Below are 19,525 nucleotides of genomic sequence, written 5' to 3'. Positions count from 1 at the left end.
GCTTTAAATGAAGAAAGGTCTGTTATGTATGTTATTCCTGTTCATCTACTGTGTGTAAAATACTTCCTTTGAATTCTGAAATACCTGTGGGCTTTAGGGGAGTTTTGGTTGGTTTGTTTTGTTTCATTCAGGACATTCCAGTTTTCATCCAAAATCAGCTAAACAAAAAATACAGCATAAGAAAAATAATTTCTTACAGTCTTAATGTAAAAACTCCCCAAAGTGCTTAAACTATAAACTTTTCAAGCTGGAATACAAGGAAGCCAAAAGCTTGTCTTCCAGCTGCCTTACATTTAGATTTTTTTTTCTTGAAGGCCCAGTGATTTGCAACTAGGGCCAATTTTTTCAGGGTCAGAGTACAGTCTGATTTGTTTTGTTGGTGTCTTCCAGTGTCTTGTCCTCTTCTGTTTTTTCTCCACTGAGAATAGCTTACATATTTTGGCTTGTAAACAGTACAATTACACTTGGGGAAAGGGGGAGGGGGGAAGGAAAGCTGTAGAAAGATAATTTCTTCCTTTTGAGAAAAAGCATGAGGTTATTTACTAGGGGATTAAACCTTGCTGACAGATATGCCTGATCCCTTGGGTCAGTTGATCCCTCAAGGTGAGGAGAGCATTGATTAGTACTCATTCTATCACTTACTTTATATGGAAATAAGCAAGGCTATGCCGAGATGCTGTTCTGCAGGGATCATGAACTCTGAGTCATCCCTAGGCTAAATTTCCTCTAAATGTTATGTAACTCAAGTATTTATACAATTGGAACACATGTATTATAGCTGGAGTACTTGTAAGTTCTCTCTTTTTGTTCAATGTGAGAGCAGAACCCCTGTTCTCAAGGTATGTGGCATAACACCGAGTTTTCACTAAGAGAGCTGTTCCATTGCACTATGCACTTGAGAATGTCCTGGAATAATTCCAGATTTTTCAGGAAAAAAAGTAAAATCTTGGCCCTTAAAACTGCCTGGGTTTGGATGGTAAAGCTGAAACAAGAAGTTGATGCAACAGTGATCTGTGCAGTCTTCAGTATCATCTTTACTTTCAAGTTTAACTGCTGTAATAAAAGCTCAGTTCCAAGTTTTCCAGAGCTTCACAACACTGCTGTTATAATAAATACAATTCATAAATAGTAACTTAAATGCAATCATAGTTTGAGAAGTAAGCAGTGTTTAATTTCTTTTTAAACATTCTTATGAAAGCCCTGATTTATTGTAATGTTACAGCCTGGAGTTGAAAGCCAGCACAGACTGAGCATTTTGATGCTTCAGTAAACGTATTTAATTTAAATGCATCCTGTCTAGGACAGGAGATAAACTTGTCTTTGTAGTGATCAAACTGAGTTGTCTTTTTTGGTCTAATGTGGCAATTTTTAGCATTGCACAGAGATTAAGGATAGTAGATGGCCAACTCTCCGTAGCTGGCAGTCAGACTGCTTTTCCTTTGAAGATCTCATATGCATCTTTCTCATATGTCCTCAGAATGTGCAGCTGTGAAGTTGTGGGCTTTCCTTTTATTTTGGTTTAGTGTAAGAAATGGGGAGGATTTAATTTCTATAAGACAGAAGTCTCCAACCTTTATTGAGAGGGTAAAGGACTGATGGGATGTAACACTTGGCTTGAATGACATGCATTCTTCTCCTGTCTCCTCTCTTGTGGTTCCTTTCATGTTGGATCTTCTATAACTCAGTCCTGCACCATTCTTTGTTTTAGCATCTCCCTGTTCCTTTTAGCTAGTGCCTTCCAATTTTCTGTGTATTTCACTGCCTGTTGCACAATTAAAAAAAATCTCTTGGCCCAAAGCCTTTTATCAGAGACAAGTGAATTCTTTGAAATAGCTTTTTACACATCTGGATTGAAAAATGGTAAAAAGTATATGTAAGTTGCTGGTAGAATTTCACCCTCCTGGATTTGTTTTATTTCAGCTGTAACTTATTATCCAATAGTGCTGAAACCAAAAATATAGTATAATGGAGTCTGGCTGATGCTTTCAGTTCTTCCACATGGCATACTAATCTAGAAGTTGTTGTGGTGTCCTTGGGTTTTGGATGTAGAAGATAACAATTAGGAACTGTTAGAGAAATCTGCCTTAATTCTGAATTATACTGTTATGGAAAACTTACTGGTATTGTAGCTGTTTGCTTAATGCGTTAGTTTTCTCCTTGGAAGTGGCTTTGCTAATTATTTTGACACGTTAATTGTTTTCATTCCATCTTAAGTATGATGAGAGGTGTAAGCTCACCATGCTTGTTTATAAGATCTTGGCATAAAAGAGAAATCCTTTAGTCTCAATAGACATGCCCAGTATTTCTAGGAGCGGGATTTCCATTCATATATCTAAAGTCTTTGTTGTCAAGCAGTTCCTTCTCCTGTTTTACAACTGAATGGGTTGGTGAAGCACTGGAGCTCTGTGCCAGGATGAAATTTCAGTATAATATGCCTGTAATAGGGCTGATGGAATTTTTACTGAGCCAAAAGCAGCAAGAAAATGAGAGTTGACACTGAGCTAAATGACTGCATGGTTTTCACAATATTAGAGTGTGTGTATGTTTTTCCCTGTTGGCTGGTTGGAGATGTACAGGTAGGTTAGATACTGTGTCATAATAAATAAATGCTGTCAGATGTCTGCTCTGACCTGCTAAACTGAGAAGTAAAAATTCTGCAGTCTGGATAAGTTTATAATGAAAAGCTGCTTTTGGGTAAAGGTGAGACAAACCAATATATCTTGACTTATGGAGACTGAAAAAGATTCAATTTAAAATTGATAGGCTTTACTTAAAAACCATTTTAAGGTAACTGAAGAAATATTTGTGTTGAATTGTAAAGATTTGAAATTCCCTCTGAGATGTAGATGCCTGCTGTAGCTATTAGTGGTCATTTGAACTTCTTGGAAGCTGTTGAGCATCTTGGGTTTGCGTCTGGGAATTCTTTTGAATGATCAGAACTCAGCCACTCTTAACAGACAAAAGTTCTCAAGAAATCCAGAGAAGCAGTTAATGGCTTGTGCTACTTAAAAGTAATAATAATCAAGAGTTTTAAGAATGATAAACATCATATTTTCAGAAAATGAATGTATGCTTTTGCAGGAGAAAAAGAAAAACTTAATTTTTTGAAAATGCTTTCTATTTTAATAGATTATGGAAGAAACAAATACGCAGATTGCTTGGCCATCAAAGTTGAAGATTGGAGCAAAATCGAAAAAAGGTATTTTATTTTGTTCTTATTATGGGGTGGGATTTGTTGTTAGCATAATAAAACCACAGAATCAAGAATTGGATTTTTAGATTCACCTGAAGTATTTTCATTTCAGTCGGCTGATACTTAGAGAAATTCCATGATAAAGTTATCTTGGCTTTATATAGGTATTTTATACACAAACCCATTTGAAGGAGCTTGCAATTCTTTGAGTACTTTATTTACTCAATATTGTTGTACTGTTGTGCTAAGCATGTGTGCCTTCTGCTGTGTGATTCTGTATCTAATCAGAACAGTTTCTTTATTTTACAGCAGCCCAAGTCAGTGTTTCTGGTAACATTTTAGATAAGTGGGTGTTTTGTGGGGTTTTTTGTTTGTTTCTGTAGAGTACAAAGATGAGTGTTGGCCAAGCCCAGCAGAACAGTAAATACTCATTGTGTCCCTCTCAAGGACAGCCTGCACACTTGTTTTGGGTTCTCTAAGAAACCGAAGTGGAGCTGTTTGTTAGGAATGGCCAGTATTATGTTTTAAATTATTTTGGAAGTCCAGCCTATTAGTGTGAACTAAATATACAGTCTGGAGCATCTCTCTTAGAAATAAACCTTCTTGTTCTGTTCTTAAGGACAGATAGCTGTGGCTGATTGAAAGCAACATGTAATTTCTCTTTGCTTAAAAATTGAAATTGAGAGTGATTTTCATCACTGCATGTATTTCTGTCCAGGCTGATACATATTTAAAAACAAAGAAAGTGAACTTGAGATAATTTCTCTCTGTTATATATAGAATGTATAGGGGAGGTGTGGGCTAACTTTAGTAAATGAAAAAGACCTCTTGGGAAGAAAAATTATCTTTTTAGAAAGGTGCAGGATTAATAAAATTTTTGTGGTGTAAAGTAAGATTGTCTCTGAGGTACCTTCCCACATGGTATTAAAGTCCAAATTGATTTCATTTTTTCTTTCCCCCCACTTGTATGGAAAAAGAATCTCACTTAAATGGGGAAAATTGGGGAAGGAATTAAGACTGAGAAAAATGCAGGTGTAATGTATGTAGGCATTAGTATGTGGAACTAACATTTATAGTCATGCAAGAGTGACAGGGTCTCTGTGCAAACCTGGGGAGTTCTGTGTACCCTCTCCTTGCGGTGCTGTGAATTGATGCATGCCTCATGCTCCTCAGGAAGCTGAGGTACAAGAGTTTGTTTTTCTTCTGAGGACAGAAAAGAAGAAAAAAGTGGTGTCTGTATCTTTTTTCCCCCAATTTAAATGGACTTAGTTCTGAAGATGAAAAACATGAATGAAAGGCCAGGAAAAGAGGGATAAGAAAAGTGGTTGATTGGGTTTTGTGCATTGGTACTTGGAGATGCAACTTTAAAGTAAATTAATTTCACCTCTTTATTAGTGATCTCAAGTAAAAGATAATATGGTGAAGCTCTATCAGTACATGGAATGAATTTGAGTACCATGGGAAATAAAACAGCTAAGAGTTATGAGCTGATAAAACTAAAAATTGAGGAAAGGGAACACATATTACAACTGGGCATACTGAGTATATCTGCGGTGGAAATTATTATCCTGGAAAGTCTTCATGCCAAAAGAAACTTTAGATAGTGAGATAGTGATGGGCAGTAAATGACACATTTTAGCAATATGCTATACTATTAAAAAAAGTGTTTCAAATGCTTGTGGATTTCAGGGTGGCTCTAGAGTTAAGACTTGTACTCCCTGGCCAGCTCTGGTGTGCTAAGTTATGTGTATCTACACCTAAGATAGTAAGTTACAGCATGTGTACAAAGAACCCCTTAACCCTGAGGTTGCTATTTCTTGTGAAATAAAGTGTAGTTTATGTGTTCTGTTTGCACTTAATACCAATTGTTTACAATTCCATAACTTCCCATTTGCAGCTATGGCAGCTGTTTATATAGGGGTAAATATGCCAAGTGTTTGACATACTCTTTGCTTCACTTAATGACATTTTGTGATTGAGAGGAGAGTCAGCAGCAATTAAGTGGCTGGCTCTCCGGGGACTTGAACTCAGAACATGCTGTGTGCCTGCCCCCCCAGCTGCGACTGAGTGACTGAGTCATTCGGGGCGGAGCAGCAGCTTGGATGGACCGTGCTGACCCCAGCCCTACGCTGGACCATATCATCAAGACATACCAGATTTTTTTTGTGTAGTTTTGCAGTATAATTTGCCTGTGGTTTCAGCAGCTTCACATCCTTTGTTTTGTGGCCTTAGGTCATTCTCAGCTTTCCTCCCGGTACAGGGGAAAAACAGTCATTAGGAAAACATTGCTTTTCTTTCTGTCATATTGGTCAATCTGTCATGAAGCACTTAGGGCCTAATGGTATCATTCTTCTCACTGCTGTTGACAGTTGAAATTAGACTCCACTGATACTAAATCAATAAGGACAGACCATGTTTTGTTCTGAATTGAAACACAAAGGTATTGAAATTTACTGCCAAGGTGTGCATAGTAAGATTCAGCAAGGATATGAAGATTAAGTTCTGTACAAGATCCAGAAGCTTTTCATGTTCTTTTAGGAAAAAATGTGCTATAGTGAAGCTGAAGCACCAAGAGTAGATGACTTGTGAACTTCTGTATTGTTTCTTTTCTGTTGTATGGATTACAACTTTTAAATCGGTGAGCCCAAAATTTTGTATTTTAAGTATCATAATGGTAATTCATTAACTTACACTTGATAAATAAGTTCTGATGGTTTTTTGAATTGCAAAAGAGTGATGTCTGAATTTAGCATAAGCGGATTTTTAAAATTTGCTAATTTTATTTAATATGAGTTTTCTAAAACACCACAGCACAAAGCTAAATTAAAAAACCTATTATGAATTCTCAACAGTTTCATAAGGGCAAAACAGGAATTTCCTGGTTTTAACAAACACCAGATGCTGTAGCCTTACTCTAGTGATGAGGAGGGTTAAAGTATTTTGAAATAAATGTTTAGAAAACACACAAACAGTTATAAATCTTCCACAGCATTTTTAAAACAAGCCATTTGTTTGGGTTGCCAAAGAGATCCCATAACATTAAGGATTTAGGGAAGGAAGTGAATAATTCAAAGCACTTCATGACTGATTCCATCAGTAATGAAAGAATTGGCACTGGCACGGTTTGCTCTGCTTTGCACTGGTGCTGTAGAGCTCAGGGTGTACCAAAGCCTCTTGTTCTGCAGATCTGAGATTTTCTCTAGTCTGGTGAATTAAACACCAAATTGAGAGACAGTAACTTTTGCTCTTTACGTGCTTCTTCACTCTGTTGTAGTTACTGTTCCTTCAGAATGCTGTTAATTGTCTTTTAAAAATTTATTCACTGGTATGAAAGTGTGAGTAGATTGCCAAATCCTAAGTGGTCAGATGCCATAGTTCCACAAGCACTTTCCAAAACAGGCACAATCTGATGGGATTTTCCCTCTCCCTTTCTGAAATACTGATCTGTCTTGTTCTTGTTGTCCAGCCCTTTCTGCTGTGCTGTCATTGGTGCTCTCCTGAGGGCTTAAAACTAACCATAAATAATTTTTACTTTTGGAGAGGGCGAGTTCTTGCTCGCTTGCTAGGTGTCTGAACCCTAACTATATATGCTCATATGTGGAGGCCCATGGGGGCTCCACTTGCAGCTTTATCCTGGAGGGATGTCCCTTGAATGGGCTGTGATTAGCTTATCTCAGCCCTCCTGGAAGGATGCTCCTTAGGCTGGCACATCTTTTCTTTTCATGGTGAGCTATCCCCCAAAGGCTTCAGTAATCCCACCATGCCCCAGTACCCATGTTAATCCTTTGTAACCCATTGGTTTTTCCCCCTTGGTACCACCCTTGCTTTCCCCCGTAAAAACTCCAGTTTTTCCCCCAGTTCTCCAGTGGAGCTGTCGTCCCTGGCCCCCTTCACAGAGCTGCTGGATAATAAAGGAATTTCTGTGGAATCTCCATATGATGCTCCTGTCTCTCTCTGTCCCTGAGTCAGGCTGGAATAGCCTCGCAAGCTGAGCTGAAATCACTGATCAGAGCTGATCACTTGTGGCCACAGCCACGGCTTGCTGAGGTGTATCTGGTGGCTAGCAGACATGCCAGAGACCCCCTTAGAATGCTGTCCCTTGCAGGACCCTGTCTCTGGGAAGGTTGGTGGCTTCCCGGGAATGGAGCATTAGATCTCCACAGACCCTCCTAGCGGCCAACACTCATAGGTTTCCCCATCTGTTCGTTTGGATCTGGAATACTTGACCCTTGGAAGCAGTTGAATGTCATGTTAATCACCAGCAGTGCTTGTGGATGGGTATTGAAGGTGTTCTTTAGGAAATGGGTGTATGAGAGTTCAGATTTCACCTGTATTCCTTACTCCTTTTTATTTCTAAAACCTCCCTCCCCATACCCCTGTGTCCCTTTGTATTCCAACAGCCATAAGGAGGTTATGGGACATGTGTGCTCAGAATGCAGCTTGAAATAGCTTTTTGGCAGCAGCCACCATAAGAATCCCTTCAGCTCTTGGAAACTTAGTGGCTCTAAGGAGAAAGATAATCGGAAAGTTGGAACAGGGAATATTTTGGGAAGTTAAAAAAGGTGATAAGGGGAAATGCAAGATAAATTGAACTTACAGAGCAGGTAGAACTCTGGGGTCTCTTCCACCATTCACTTTAAAAAAGGACTTCTCTTGCTCTTTTTTCTTCCTCTTACTTACATATTTTCATTCCTCTTCTATTTTCTTTAGTCTCCAGGTCTTTTTGATCTGTATCCTCTCTTGAAGTTACCAAGTTATTTATATTCTCTCTCTCTTGAGCTACTGTTATTTTATTTTACCTCTTCTCTTATTTGCTGTTCCTGGCTTTGTGGCTTTATGTTTTGCTTTTTGTTATCCTGTTTTTCCTCTATCACTGATGCATTTTAAGTTCTTCAATAAAAATCTAGTCCATGTTCTGTTTGTACTTTTTTCATTTGATTTTTTACTAATTCTTTCATCTTTTTTAATAACTTCAAAAAATTTAAACTAGTTTGTTATCAAAACGTTTCCTACATGCTGTTTTTCATTAGCATATCTCCACAGAAGTACAGAGCATGTCAAATTCATAGCCAAGGAGAATGGCAAGAAACATAGTGGTAATGAAGGCACTGGAAGGAAGGCAGCAGTAACTGGCATTGGGCACTGCTGGCATTCATTGCCTGGCAATTTGGTTTCACACTTCTTCATTCAACTTTGCCTTTTGCAAATTATCTTGCAAACCAAGTGCAGCTGTTTGCTTCTGTGTCCTAAGCTGTGAAGGTAACGTGCACAATGGAGTTAATAACTGTAATACCACACTTGAGGCAAATAACCACAGAGAGACTAGAGCCAAATCAGCAAAACTTCACTCTTGTTTATTGGAATGTTGTTTAGGTACAAGGAAAGTACTTTGCCTGTTTCAGGAGGTGTTGTGATAAAAGCTAGAGCTTCTTCTTTTGGTAAAACAAATGTCACTGCATAGTGAACTCAAGGCCAAACTTGTGAGTTACTGCCTTAGATATCTAGAGTAAGCTAAAATGTTTGTCATTTCAGACCTTTAAATCAAGTTGTTTCCCAATACTGTGGTAGAAGCTGAAGTTGACTTTTTCAGATGAAACCGGGAGGGAGAGACAAGGAACTGTGTTGTCAGGCTGTGCAGCCTTAGGAAAGTGTGCAAATAAAATGCCAGGTTATTTCTTCTTTTTCCATAGGCTTTCTGATAAATCTTAAATCTGGTTTTAGGCGTTTTAGATAATTTATTTTTCTTTTCAAAAATACATAATTTTCTCAATTGAGTTTGTCAATACAATCTTTTTTGAAAGGAGTGTGAACTGCTTTTAAAGCTAAATCTCTAGCAGTAAAATATCCCAGGAGTGGTTAATATATGAGTAGTTCAGAGTTGTGCCTGCCAGTTCATTGTCCCCTGTGCGAGCACTTCATCAGTTACACACGTGTTCCATGGAGGGATTACATCACTGCTTAAAACACAAATGTACCATAAGTTATGCAATGCTGCTCTGAGCAGCAACTCAGCTGCTCTGAGGTACTGCAACTGAGCTGAATCCCACGTTTGTACAAAGGAGAGACAGTCATGCAGAAATTCCACACTGCAAAAACACCGCAAAAAACCCACTTCAGATTAATGGATGCAAGTAGGACTTAGTGCTTCTGTCCAACCCAGTATTTTATTATATATCAGTGTTAATAGAAGAGTTAATAACTCTTAAGAGTTAATAATGATGCAAGGCATCATTATCTAGGAGTCTTGTGAACATCACTGTAACCTCTTGTAGTGTGTCTGGAAGTCTTTAGAATTTCCTTCCCCCCAGGAAACACATAGCCAACCAAAAACCACGACCCCAAAAACTCCACCAAACCAAAACACCCCTAAGCAAAGCAAAGAGCTCAATGAGGCAGATGTTGAGAAAGTTTGAGTAGAGGGAAAAGTACTTGTGTGGTATCAAGTGGGTTTGGACCCTTGCTTCAGGAGATTCTCATTGCATTGATGGTATTTTGTAGTAAATGCAAAGTTTAGTGGAATTAATAGAATTCTCTGCTTTCGGTTATCGCTGGGATTGCTGATACTCAAAGGATTTTGGTCTATGCCACTAAATTTACATTACATACTTAGTCTTTTTCTAAATACCAGGTGGCTTGGTTTCTTCAGATGCTGACATGTCTGCAAAGTGCTGTTATATAACCTGAAACTGCCCCCAGAAATTAGCCAAGTCCTAGTTCAGTCAAAAAAGCACAAAAGCAACTAAAAATCCCCAATAGTTTAGGCTATTTGCTTCTTTGTCTCACGTAACTCCTAAGCAGATAATGCCGTGCTCTATGTGGTTGTGTGCATATCTTTACTGAAGGAGTGTTCAAGAACTGGAAAATTGGAACAGGGAAGTGGTGGAGTTGCCATTCTTGGAAGTGTTCAAAAACACCAGGCAGTCGTGGCACTCACTGCTATGACTTTATTGACAAGGTGGTGTTCATTCAAAAGTTGGACTTCATAATCTTGGAGGTCTTTTCCAACCTTAAAGATCCTGTGGTTCTGTATAGAATAATGACTGTTAGGATCCCCTTATTTTTTAGGTCTTTGGTGTTTTCCTTTAAGGCTTTACATACATGTTACTCCTTATAATACAGCTGCAGCCATAATAGAGGGTTTTAGTGGTTTCCTTAAAATACTTCCTTCTTCTGGGCCAAAGAGACATTAGTAAATTTTTTTCCTTTTTCACATTGTGTATTTATTATTCCTGATTTTAACTTCTCTAAAAAGTTTTTTGGAACTAGCTGTTTCATGGAAAAATTGCAGAAATTAAAGATAGCGTGTTTCAGAGATGATTTAAGTTGCATGAGAGCATTTTCTTACAGAAGCTACTTTTCTTAGTTCCAGTTGATTTGTTCTTAATTCTTTCAATATAGAAAAATAAAGACTATGCCCATGTAAAGTGTGGGGTAAAAGTCCTCATGTTAATAGGATTACAAGTCCTCCTATAATTTCATTCACTTGTAAAATTGCAATCTCTTCATTTGTAGCCATATATAACCTCTAAAAGTGCGTTAAGATGTTGTGAATAATAGGAAACAGATCTTCATGTGCAGAAATTGTTGTCTGCCTGCCACTAGTTATCTGAGTTGCTCATTTATCCATCTTAAGAGAAAACATTCTTTACTTAAATTACTGCAGAAGGAATTGATGTTTTGTGTTTCTGTAAATGCAGCAAGCCACTGAGTTTTATTTTGCACCTAAGTCTTAAATGCTGAATCAGCCCCACCTGGGAAGGTCATACAGCATCCAGGACTACCAAGTGCTTCAGACCTGTTATTGAACCAAGGACTCTAACAGTGGCTTTTCATAGTTTGGGTCAACTCCTGCTCTTGACCTACTTTCATATCTTTGTGTGCTGTTTCTAGTTACAATAATTGTAGCTTCTGCTGTTCTCACCAAAAAAACCCCAAACCAACAACAAAAAACCGGATTGAGTGAATGTGGGATATAATCAACTAATTTTCCTACCTTAAATTCAGTGCTATGAATAGCCACTTAATTGGTTTAGAGCCTTAAGCTCCAATTAAAAAAAAAAAAAAAAAAGAGTTGGGGGAATTAATCAGGTCCTTGGAGACCTGCAGTGGTATGTGGAGTTTTTCTGACAAACTTGAGCTTCTCACCCACTAAGATGCTTTTGGAAATTGTGACAACTGAAAGGCTATACCCTAATTCTTCGTAGTAACCTAACATGTATGGAGTAATGACTCTTCCCGTTCCATGGTCTGTAGCTAGAGATGAAGGGTTGTTGAGTGAAGCAGAGAAGAGAGCACCTAAACCTCTGAAGTGTCTGGATCCTTAAGCACTTACAAACAGAGGTAACTTTTGTATTGGTCCATAATCAAGGTTTAATTTGTTGTCTCAGCACTGATTTCAGTGTGCCATCAATGGAAGTATTGGCTCAACTTGCCCAAAGTCATCCTGCAGAGTCATTCTTACAGAGAAAGTAATGTACTTTATCTCAGCTGGAACTCTGCCAGCCACTCAAAGGCTGCTGCTGCTCCGAGGTTTAGGCCCTCATGGAGCTGTTGGGTGCCTTCCCTTGCTTGTGTTGATCCCCACCCTTAAAGACAAGGAAATAGTCCCCTGTCCATAACTGATGCAGTGAGGTGAGGGAGGTGGTGGTTTGATGGCTGCTCTGGGCACCTGTTCCCTCGGGAGAGGAGCTTTTCACCTGATTACATCAGGCAACAGAAAGGTGCTGCAAGAGGGGCTTTTGAATTCTCTTAGTGACTCTTTCCCATCTGTAAATGGAAAGGGGATCCCAGTGCACCCATTTGAGACACCTTCATGTAACAGCAGTAGGCTCAATGGTTTTTGATCACCAGACCACAGGACAGCCTTATTCCATATGTTGTGAATAATGATAAAGGCGCACTCGTTTGTGCCTTTTCCAAGCACTTGGAAAGGCAAGACTGGTAACTACTTCTGCTAGGAACAGAATCAGGGGAGACATGATTATCGTCACAGCTGGCAAACAGTACAATTGTGGTCTTCTCTCTCTCTCTCCTGCCTTGCTGCGTGCTTCCAGCCTGTCCCCTGCCTCCATAGCTCCCTGCTAGGCAGCTCAGCCCTGCAGCCTGGCATGCCCTGGTGCCAGTCCCATTGACGCAGGGGGCATTCAGGGCCACTGGGTTGTGGGGGCCAGTGCTCTTTTGTCAGCAGAATTTTTCCTAAAGCTGTTTAGTTTTGGTTCCCAAGGTATAAAGTTGTGCATCTGACTTTATACTGGTTCAGTAAAGGTTTTCTCAAAAATCTTGGCATTTAAATCCCCTCTACTTGATGGTGGCCATGACAACAGAACCACTGGTTTGGGTATTCTGTGTCAGCTCTCTCTGTGTACAGCAAAATTCCTTTGCAGCTCTTATTTGACCTCACTAAAAACAGGAAAAAAGATTCACCCTGTTATACAATTGTCTAGCTAAGAACTGTGTATATAAGCAGATTTCTTTAAAAAAAAAGCTCATATCTTAAAAGTAGATGAATTGCACATATGATTCTACAATAGAATTGAAATTACTCATGCCAGGAGATAAAGGGTGCTCTGCAATGTTTCTTGAGAGTGCTGGCAGTATTTGGGTAGGGGGGAATAAGATGGTTTCTTATCTATGCAGTTGCTTCATAAAATAAAATTTCGGTCAGATCTGGTACATGATCTGGGAAATTACAAGTTTTTTCTGTTCCTTAGAATGGAATTAAACTTAATTTTGTGCTTGACCTTGTTGCAACAAAGCTAATGCTATTTGTATTACTCTAGTACTTTTTCCTTTAGAGAAGGGATTGCTCATCCTCTTGAGTATTTTTCATGAGAGATGAACTCTTGGTGTTAAGTATCCATAGTACATTTTTGTTCTTTTATCACAATGTACATTTTCCTGCGTTTGGTTGGAGAAGTGTTTTAAAAGGGCAAATGTCATGTTCCATCTTTTTTTTAAGTGTGACATACTCCTGCTTCCATGTTCCTCAATCCTAATGGTTGAGAAGCCATAAAGGGGTGTTGAGAAGTTCTTGCTGCCAAAATAATGCATTACTGCCTGCAAATATCTGACACTAGTATTAATAACTGAGGGTGCTAATTTCAACATGCCAATTATGCATTAAGCATTGTTCAGTGAGTGGCAATGATATGTCAGGTTAGTAAACAGGATTTGAACTGGTTTTGAATTTGAACAAAAGATGGCTTGAGTGGAGGAGGCCAGAACCCTCCAGCACTCAAAAGCATAGAGAAACAAAGATGCACGATGGAAATCTACTTAAGAGTCATGTCACAGTTTAGAGAGAAAAAAACCAAACATATGCTCTCAAATATTACTGGTGAGAGCACTACATTTTTATACTTTGAAGCAGTTATACCTAATGTGTGATATTCTGTAGCTAACCAAAATAATTATAGACTTTCCAGTTTTTTGATACAACGTTTCTGTAACTGCCTTCCCCAGAAGGGCTTTCCTGGGGACAGGTGCACTTGCAGGTAGGGCTGGCTACTGCATTCCCTGCTCCAACCCTGATCAAATCCTATAAACCTTCTGAAATTGTGGTGTACATGAGTATCATCCTCTCCCTGCAAATTTGATGTATTACTAGTAACATTCTGATATTTTTGTGTGCTTTGATTTCAAGAATTCTTTATACTGTGCATTCTAAATATAGACAGAGTCTGTGCCAAAGACCAAGTGCAAACTTACAAAACCATCATTTATAGAAATTCTAGTCTCTTTAATGACTTCCTCTGGAAACTGTAATTTGAATCATATGATTTTTTGAAGTAGGAGTAGGAGGTAAGATCTGAAAAATAGCTGTAATACAGTTTTCAGAATTTTAAACTTTTCATCTGTATAAATTTAACCTTGTATAAAACTGTGCTGGTCATTTAATTCCCTGATTATTTAGCAAGACTAACATTGTCTGTAAAACAAGTTAAATCTAAAGAGAACATAATTCTGGGCATAGCTAGTGTTCTGGTGACTTTCTTGGTCCAGATTTTTAATGTTTAAAAAAATTGTGTTTTTATGGTAAAGGCTTGTTGAACACTTTGGTAGTTTTGGCCTTGGAATTGGTTTCGTTTAGCTGGGAGACCAAAACCATCTGGCAATGCTCACCAACCACGGCCAGTCTCAGAGGGCTGTTGGCAAAATGTTCTCCCTGTATTAACTCCTGTGAAAGGGAAAGAAAAATGAGCTCTTGTTAATGGGAACAAGGCTGTGGGAAAGGACAAAGTTGGGAATGAAGTGGAATGAGGAGAGACATGGAGAGGAAATGAGAGGCTGATGAGGAGACTGAAGCCAGTTGGAAAGAGGTAGGTGGGATGGCAGGAAACGTGAGATTAGAGTGGGAGCCTTAGAGAAATGAGGGTTTTGAAAGAATAGAATAATAAAGACTTAGTGACAAAGGTGGTATAAAGATAACAGGAAAACAGATGGGAGGTGCAAAGGAGGAAGCTGGTGAAAATGCATATTCCAAAAAGTGGAGGAGAGGATTACAGCCTTGTGTTCATAGGTGTCTGGCATGAATTTCCAATACATATTCTTGTCTTGGAAATTTGATCAGGCACAATTCTGAAGTTCTTACTTAATGAATATCCTAGGGACAAGCTGGTAAATGCTGCTGTATTGATGTGTACTTTCATTACTGTCCAGTGATTCAGTGTCTAACGTGTCACTATTCCCATCTGATGTCTTTTTGCAGCTTCCATAAAGATGCAGTTTTGATGGCTGCAATTTAAATTTGTTAAACATTTACCAGATGTCTTGTCTTGCATCAATACATATGGATGACTTGAAATACCAGGAATGCAGAATATGAATTTCTAGTCCATGGGAGCTGAGGGTATTGGCAATTTCTACTAAAAAAATCACAAAACAGAATTAGAATGTGTGCAAGTAAACCAAGATGGCAATAAAAAGGATTAATTTTGAGTGCAGCTTTCATCCAGTTGATTGGATTTGTGTCCAGTGCCATGTCAAATAATGTAAACTTGGTTTTGCAGTGCTGGAGGAAGTTAGTAGCCAAGAAAGTAAGCTGCAAAAATACTGGGCTTCAGGAAAGTGTAAGCTCTTTTGTGGAATTGGCTTAAAATCCTCTAATGCCAAATAGCTCACGTTGAGATTTCCAGCAGTAAATTTGTAGCTATACATGTGCAAAATGTATTCCTATGTAAAGTTCCCCTCTGCTGTTGCTACTGCTCTGAGTGCAGTGAGCAGTAAAGCTCAGGTTCAGCTCTCCTGCCTCTGGGTGCTGTCATGTGGAGGGTTCCAAAGGTGAATTAACTTGCTCATAGATGCACATTCAGTCACATCAAAGAAATCTGAATTGTCAGATTGAACATATGCTCTCTGAGGGGAAGTAATACTGAAGGCGACTATTCGAGTGCATAATTTTTTATTTTCTTGTGGATTTGCTTACTGAAGGATGGTGCAAGAAGGAATCCCTTTAGGAATGCCATGACCATGTACACAGGTGCCTTTGGGAGGGGAGCACATTTTGGATTCTGTAAGTAAAGGTGGAGTTAGTTCCAGAGTGATGGGGTTGGAAAAAAATAAACCAAAAGAAACTACTATAGAGAAGGCCATTTATGGCACGAATTATTGGTAGAATGCTAGACAAAGATAAGAAAGCTATGACAAAATGAGTTATGCTTTTAATCAGCTCACTATATTGGAAATTGTTTCGTAGCAGTGTAAGCAACATATCAGCCCAAAAGAAGAAATTTTCAAGAAGTTAGAGCCTCTTGGCCATTAACTCTTTTTTTCTTATCTTCCTAGCATATGTTAACAGCCACAGATATTTTTTACATATTTTCTGCTTCATGTTCTGTTATTTTTGCAACTAAAACTTTAACATCAGTCATTGCCAGCAGCAGCTGAAAATTAACATCTGGTAACTTAGACCTGAGTGCCTAAACTGCAGTTTCTAAACCTGTGTCTGCAAGTGGTGCCCTTTGGTGTTCTGCTCTCATCTGCTGGCAGGGAAAAGATGTGAGCATGAGCTGTGTGGAGAGGTGGTGCTCTCTACTTCCTGATAATAATATAAACTTTTGTCTTTCTGACCTCTTTCAGGTGCCAGTGCCTTAATCACCCTAATGACACAGGAGTTTTGTTGTTGGTTTTGTTTTTTTGTTGTTTTTTTTTTTATTCCCCGTAGGAAGGCTAAAGGTGCTCCAGAGAGAGTGAGGTGTGTGAGGCCATAGCTGCTAACTAAAATATTGACATGAACCTATGTCCAGCATTGGCATTCAGGCCTTAGGCTGGCATGGTGGAGTATGGGGAGTGCTGGGTCATATTTTGTGTTTTTTCTCCAGCAATTCTCTGTTTTTTAAGTCTAGTGTTTGCTGGTAATTTCTGAAGTAACTCTCATGCTTGGTATAACACACAAATGTTTACAAATCTCTTTTGTTTTAATGCTAATTGAAATTTACCCAAGTAAAATTAGTTGAAGGCAACTTTATGAATATTATATAAATTTATTATTGATCCAATTATCAATTTTTAGGGCTTTTTTTGCTGCACTTGTGAGCTAGAATTTGATTTTGCTGTAGTTATTGGAAAACTTGTCTTCTCTCACAAGTATTTAGGCAGCTAAACTGTGGGGACAATTTTCAGCTGACTTATATTGTTTGTCCACAGCTGTTGCTCTACATCTTACTGGTTCAAATTGGTGGGACATGAAATATTTGTAGGAAGTAGCTGGAAAGGGGCTGTAATTATCCTTTTTCTTTAGAGAAACAGTTACTGGAAAACTAACATAGGGATTTTAAATTTTTTTTCTTCCAACTGTGGATATAGAACTTAAAACAGCTGTGATTTTCTTCGATTTTCCTCAGCATTTCAAATGAAACATCACTGCCACCATTTTTCTGAGTGGACATACTCTCTGTCTGGAGGCCTAGACTTCCTATGCCTCACTATCTTCTAGTCTAGTTTTTTTAATAACTTGCCAAGAGTGACAATATTTGAAAATTGTGCCATTTGAAACGCTACATGCACATGAACAATTTTTCTTTGGCCAGTGGCTGCTCTCCTCAGAGTGAGATGTAAAGGTGGAAAAATTCTGCAGTTTTCTGTGTTTATGATGTTTGGGTTGTGAATATTTTGAGCGGAAAAGTCTTTTTAGTTTAAATGCTTCTCCAAGTATTCATTCTAGGCACTCAGTGCTAAGCTTCCTAATTAATCTATGTAGCAGCTGAAGGACTTCTTACCTTAGTGCACCTTTGTAAATGTCAGTAATTTCTGTAATGTGTTGCTGAGGCAATCGGTCTGTAATTGACTTGGAGATTTCAAGTGAGCCTCTTGCTGACATTGTGTTTATTGTTTGGAGTGTCTGATTAATTACAGCATGTATTGTAGTTGCTGTATTATGACCTCCATCTGCCTTTTATTAACTTTCTCTGTAAATGAGAAACTGTCAGTGCATAGTTTCTTATATTCTGAAGAAAAATCCCCCCAAACCCCACAGTTGTGTACTTTAAAAATTAAAGAACCGTTGTGTTTAGATCACAAGTTTGTTTATTTCTTTTGTTTCTGGAGCAGCTGACTCAAGCATAGATGACTCCTCCCTGTTTTGCAATAAAAAAATGGACAGAAAGACGATCCCAGGCCGTCTGAAACTCGGCCACTGGAGTTCCTGTTGGTTCTCTCTGATCTGAGCAGATAGACACACAGAAACCCACAGCATCCCTTGGGCCAGCAGCTGGCAGCAAATCCCTCATTTACTGGAGTCACTTATCCGAGCCTGCAGTCTGCTGCCACTTCAGAAAACAGCCCCAGCCATCAATTCTGCACTTGGCGTGCGGGGAAGGTGACAGGCGACAAGGCTTTTGAAGAAAGTCACATTTGCTTGAGCCTTTTATCTCCTTTGTGCTCAGCTTGCCAGTGTTTCTGTGCTCGGGGAGGTGTGTGCCTGCAGCCATGAGAGCTTAAAGTCATGGATTTTTACTGGCTCCAGGAAGACAAAATGGTCACATTGGTGAATGTTTTAAGGAAACTCTAGGTAGCAAAGGATCCAGCAGGTGGGCATTGTACTTTAAATACACTTACACAAGAGTGATTTGAACTTTGGTCATTCCTGTAAGAGTAGGAAGATTTTGGGCTTTTCTGTTTTTGATCAGGGCTTGCTGTGTTTTCTGTGAAAAACAGTGATTTATTTACACTTGGCCAGACAAGGGAGGGGTAAAATACAAACACAGTTGTAATATGAAGGGAATTATCAAGGGGCTTAACATCCAGTGAGTGTGCTTGGCAGCAACTGTAGTAAAACTGAAATTTGAAGCTCTGGAATGTAGTAATATAAACTTATTGCTTTAATTAAATTACTTGAGAGTACAAATTTGTCACAATCTTCCAGCGAAAATTGTAATTAGTTGATGTATTGGTTTCGGACTTTTAGAAGGTTCTAGCAAGCAGGTACCGTGCAATGTGCTCTGCATTACATTTGCATGTAAACTGGAGACTGAATGTATTCCACTCTGATGCCCATCTTTTTATTTAAACCCAATTTTTAGGACACAAAATGCAATTTGTCAGAATGACTGCTGAAATTCACATTGCAGAGATGCCCAATAGGTGATTAATTTCCCAGAAGTGAGTCTTGCTCTTATGTAATTCTGGGGAGAGACAGATGGCCGGAAGTGATGCAGAAAAAATTCATCTGAGAACAGCTCAGGAATGATTTCTTGATTTGAAAGGCAACACTGGACATCTTTCATGTGTTTGGTGTTCTTATTTCTCAGTATGTCACAAAGAAATTACCCTTGCAGTGGAGCAGTGTGGGCAGTGTTTGCTTGCTCTGAGCCCCTCCCTGAAAAGAAAAGCAGAAGTTTTAAAGTCACTGTTCTTTAGGAGATTAATGTTCTCTTCCCAAATCAGCTGCAAACTGGCTGTTATACTGAAAATAATTTAATATCTGTGAATAATGGAAAGATAATGCAAGATATACAGCTCTTAGAGTGCTGTATATATATTGCCATGCTAAAAGCTAAGAAATGGTCAATTGTTACATAATTAAAATGTGATTCGGTATTCATGTAGTAAACTGTTGGTATAAAGGCATCTAGAAGGTTTTCATATTCAGAACCAATTGTCACCAGATGGATAATGTTTTTTGTTGATTAGGTGCATCCCAAGTGGTTTAGAGGGAAGATAGAAACACTACTTTCCTTATCTTTCTATTTGCCTTTTTCTTCCTGGAGACTACAGCCTGCACAGTTGTGGTGCATGGAAAAAGCCAATACATTGCCGTGCTGGCTGGAAAAAAAAGTGTACCTTGTGCTTCTAAAAAATAATAAAAGAAATAGTCATGTTCAGTCAATGGCAAAA

The 19,525-nt window shown here is 38.7% G+C and overlaps 1 protein-coding gene across 4 annotated transcripts in view; it reads left to right on the top strand.

Annotated features, from left to right (window-relative positions):
• BICC1 (BicC family RNA binding protein 1) overlaps window positions 1-19,525 on the top strand; it is a 91,171-nt gene that overhangs the window by 41,345 nt on the left and 30,301 nt on the right. For all 4 annotated transcript variants that reach the window (XM_014882330.2, XM_014882329.2, XM_088168816.1 and 1 more), the window contains exon 3: window positions 3,130-3,199. In XM_014882330.2, coding sequence (XP_014737816.2) covers window positions 3,130-3,199 — 70 coding nt within the window. The remainder of the gene's footprint in view (window positions 1-3,129; window positions 3,200-19,525) is intronic.

Source organism: Sturnus vulgaris, chromosome 8 (assembly GCF_052056855.1).
Source record: "Sturnus vulgaris isolate bStuVul1 chromosome 8, bStuVul1.hap1, whole genome shotgun sequence".
Taxonomy (NCBI): domain Eukaryota; kingdom Metazoa; phylum Chordata; class Aves; order Passeriformes; family Sturnidae; genus Sturnus; species Sturnus vulgaris.
Note: the sequence above shows the minus strand (reverse complement) of the source record. Positions and strands in the feature narration are given on the sequence as shown.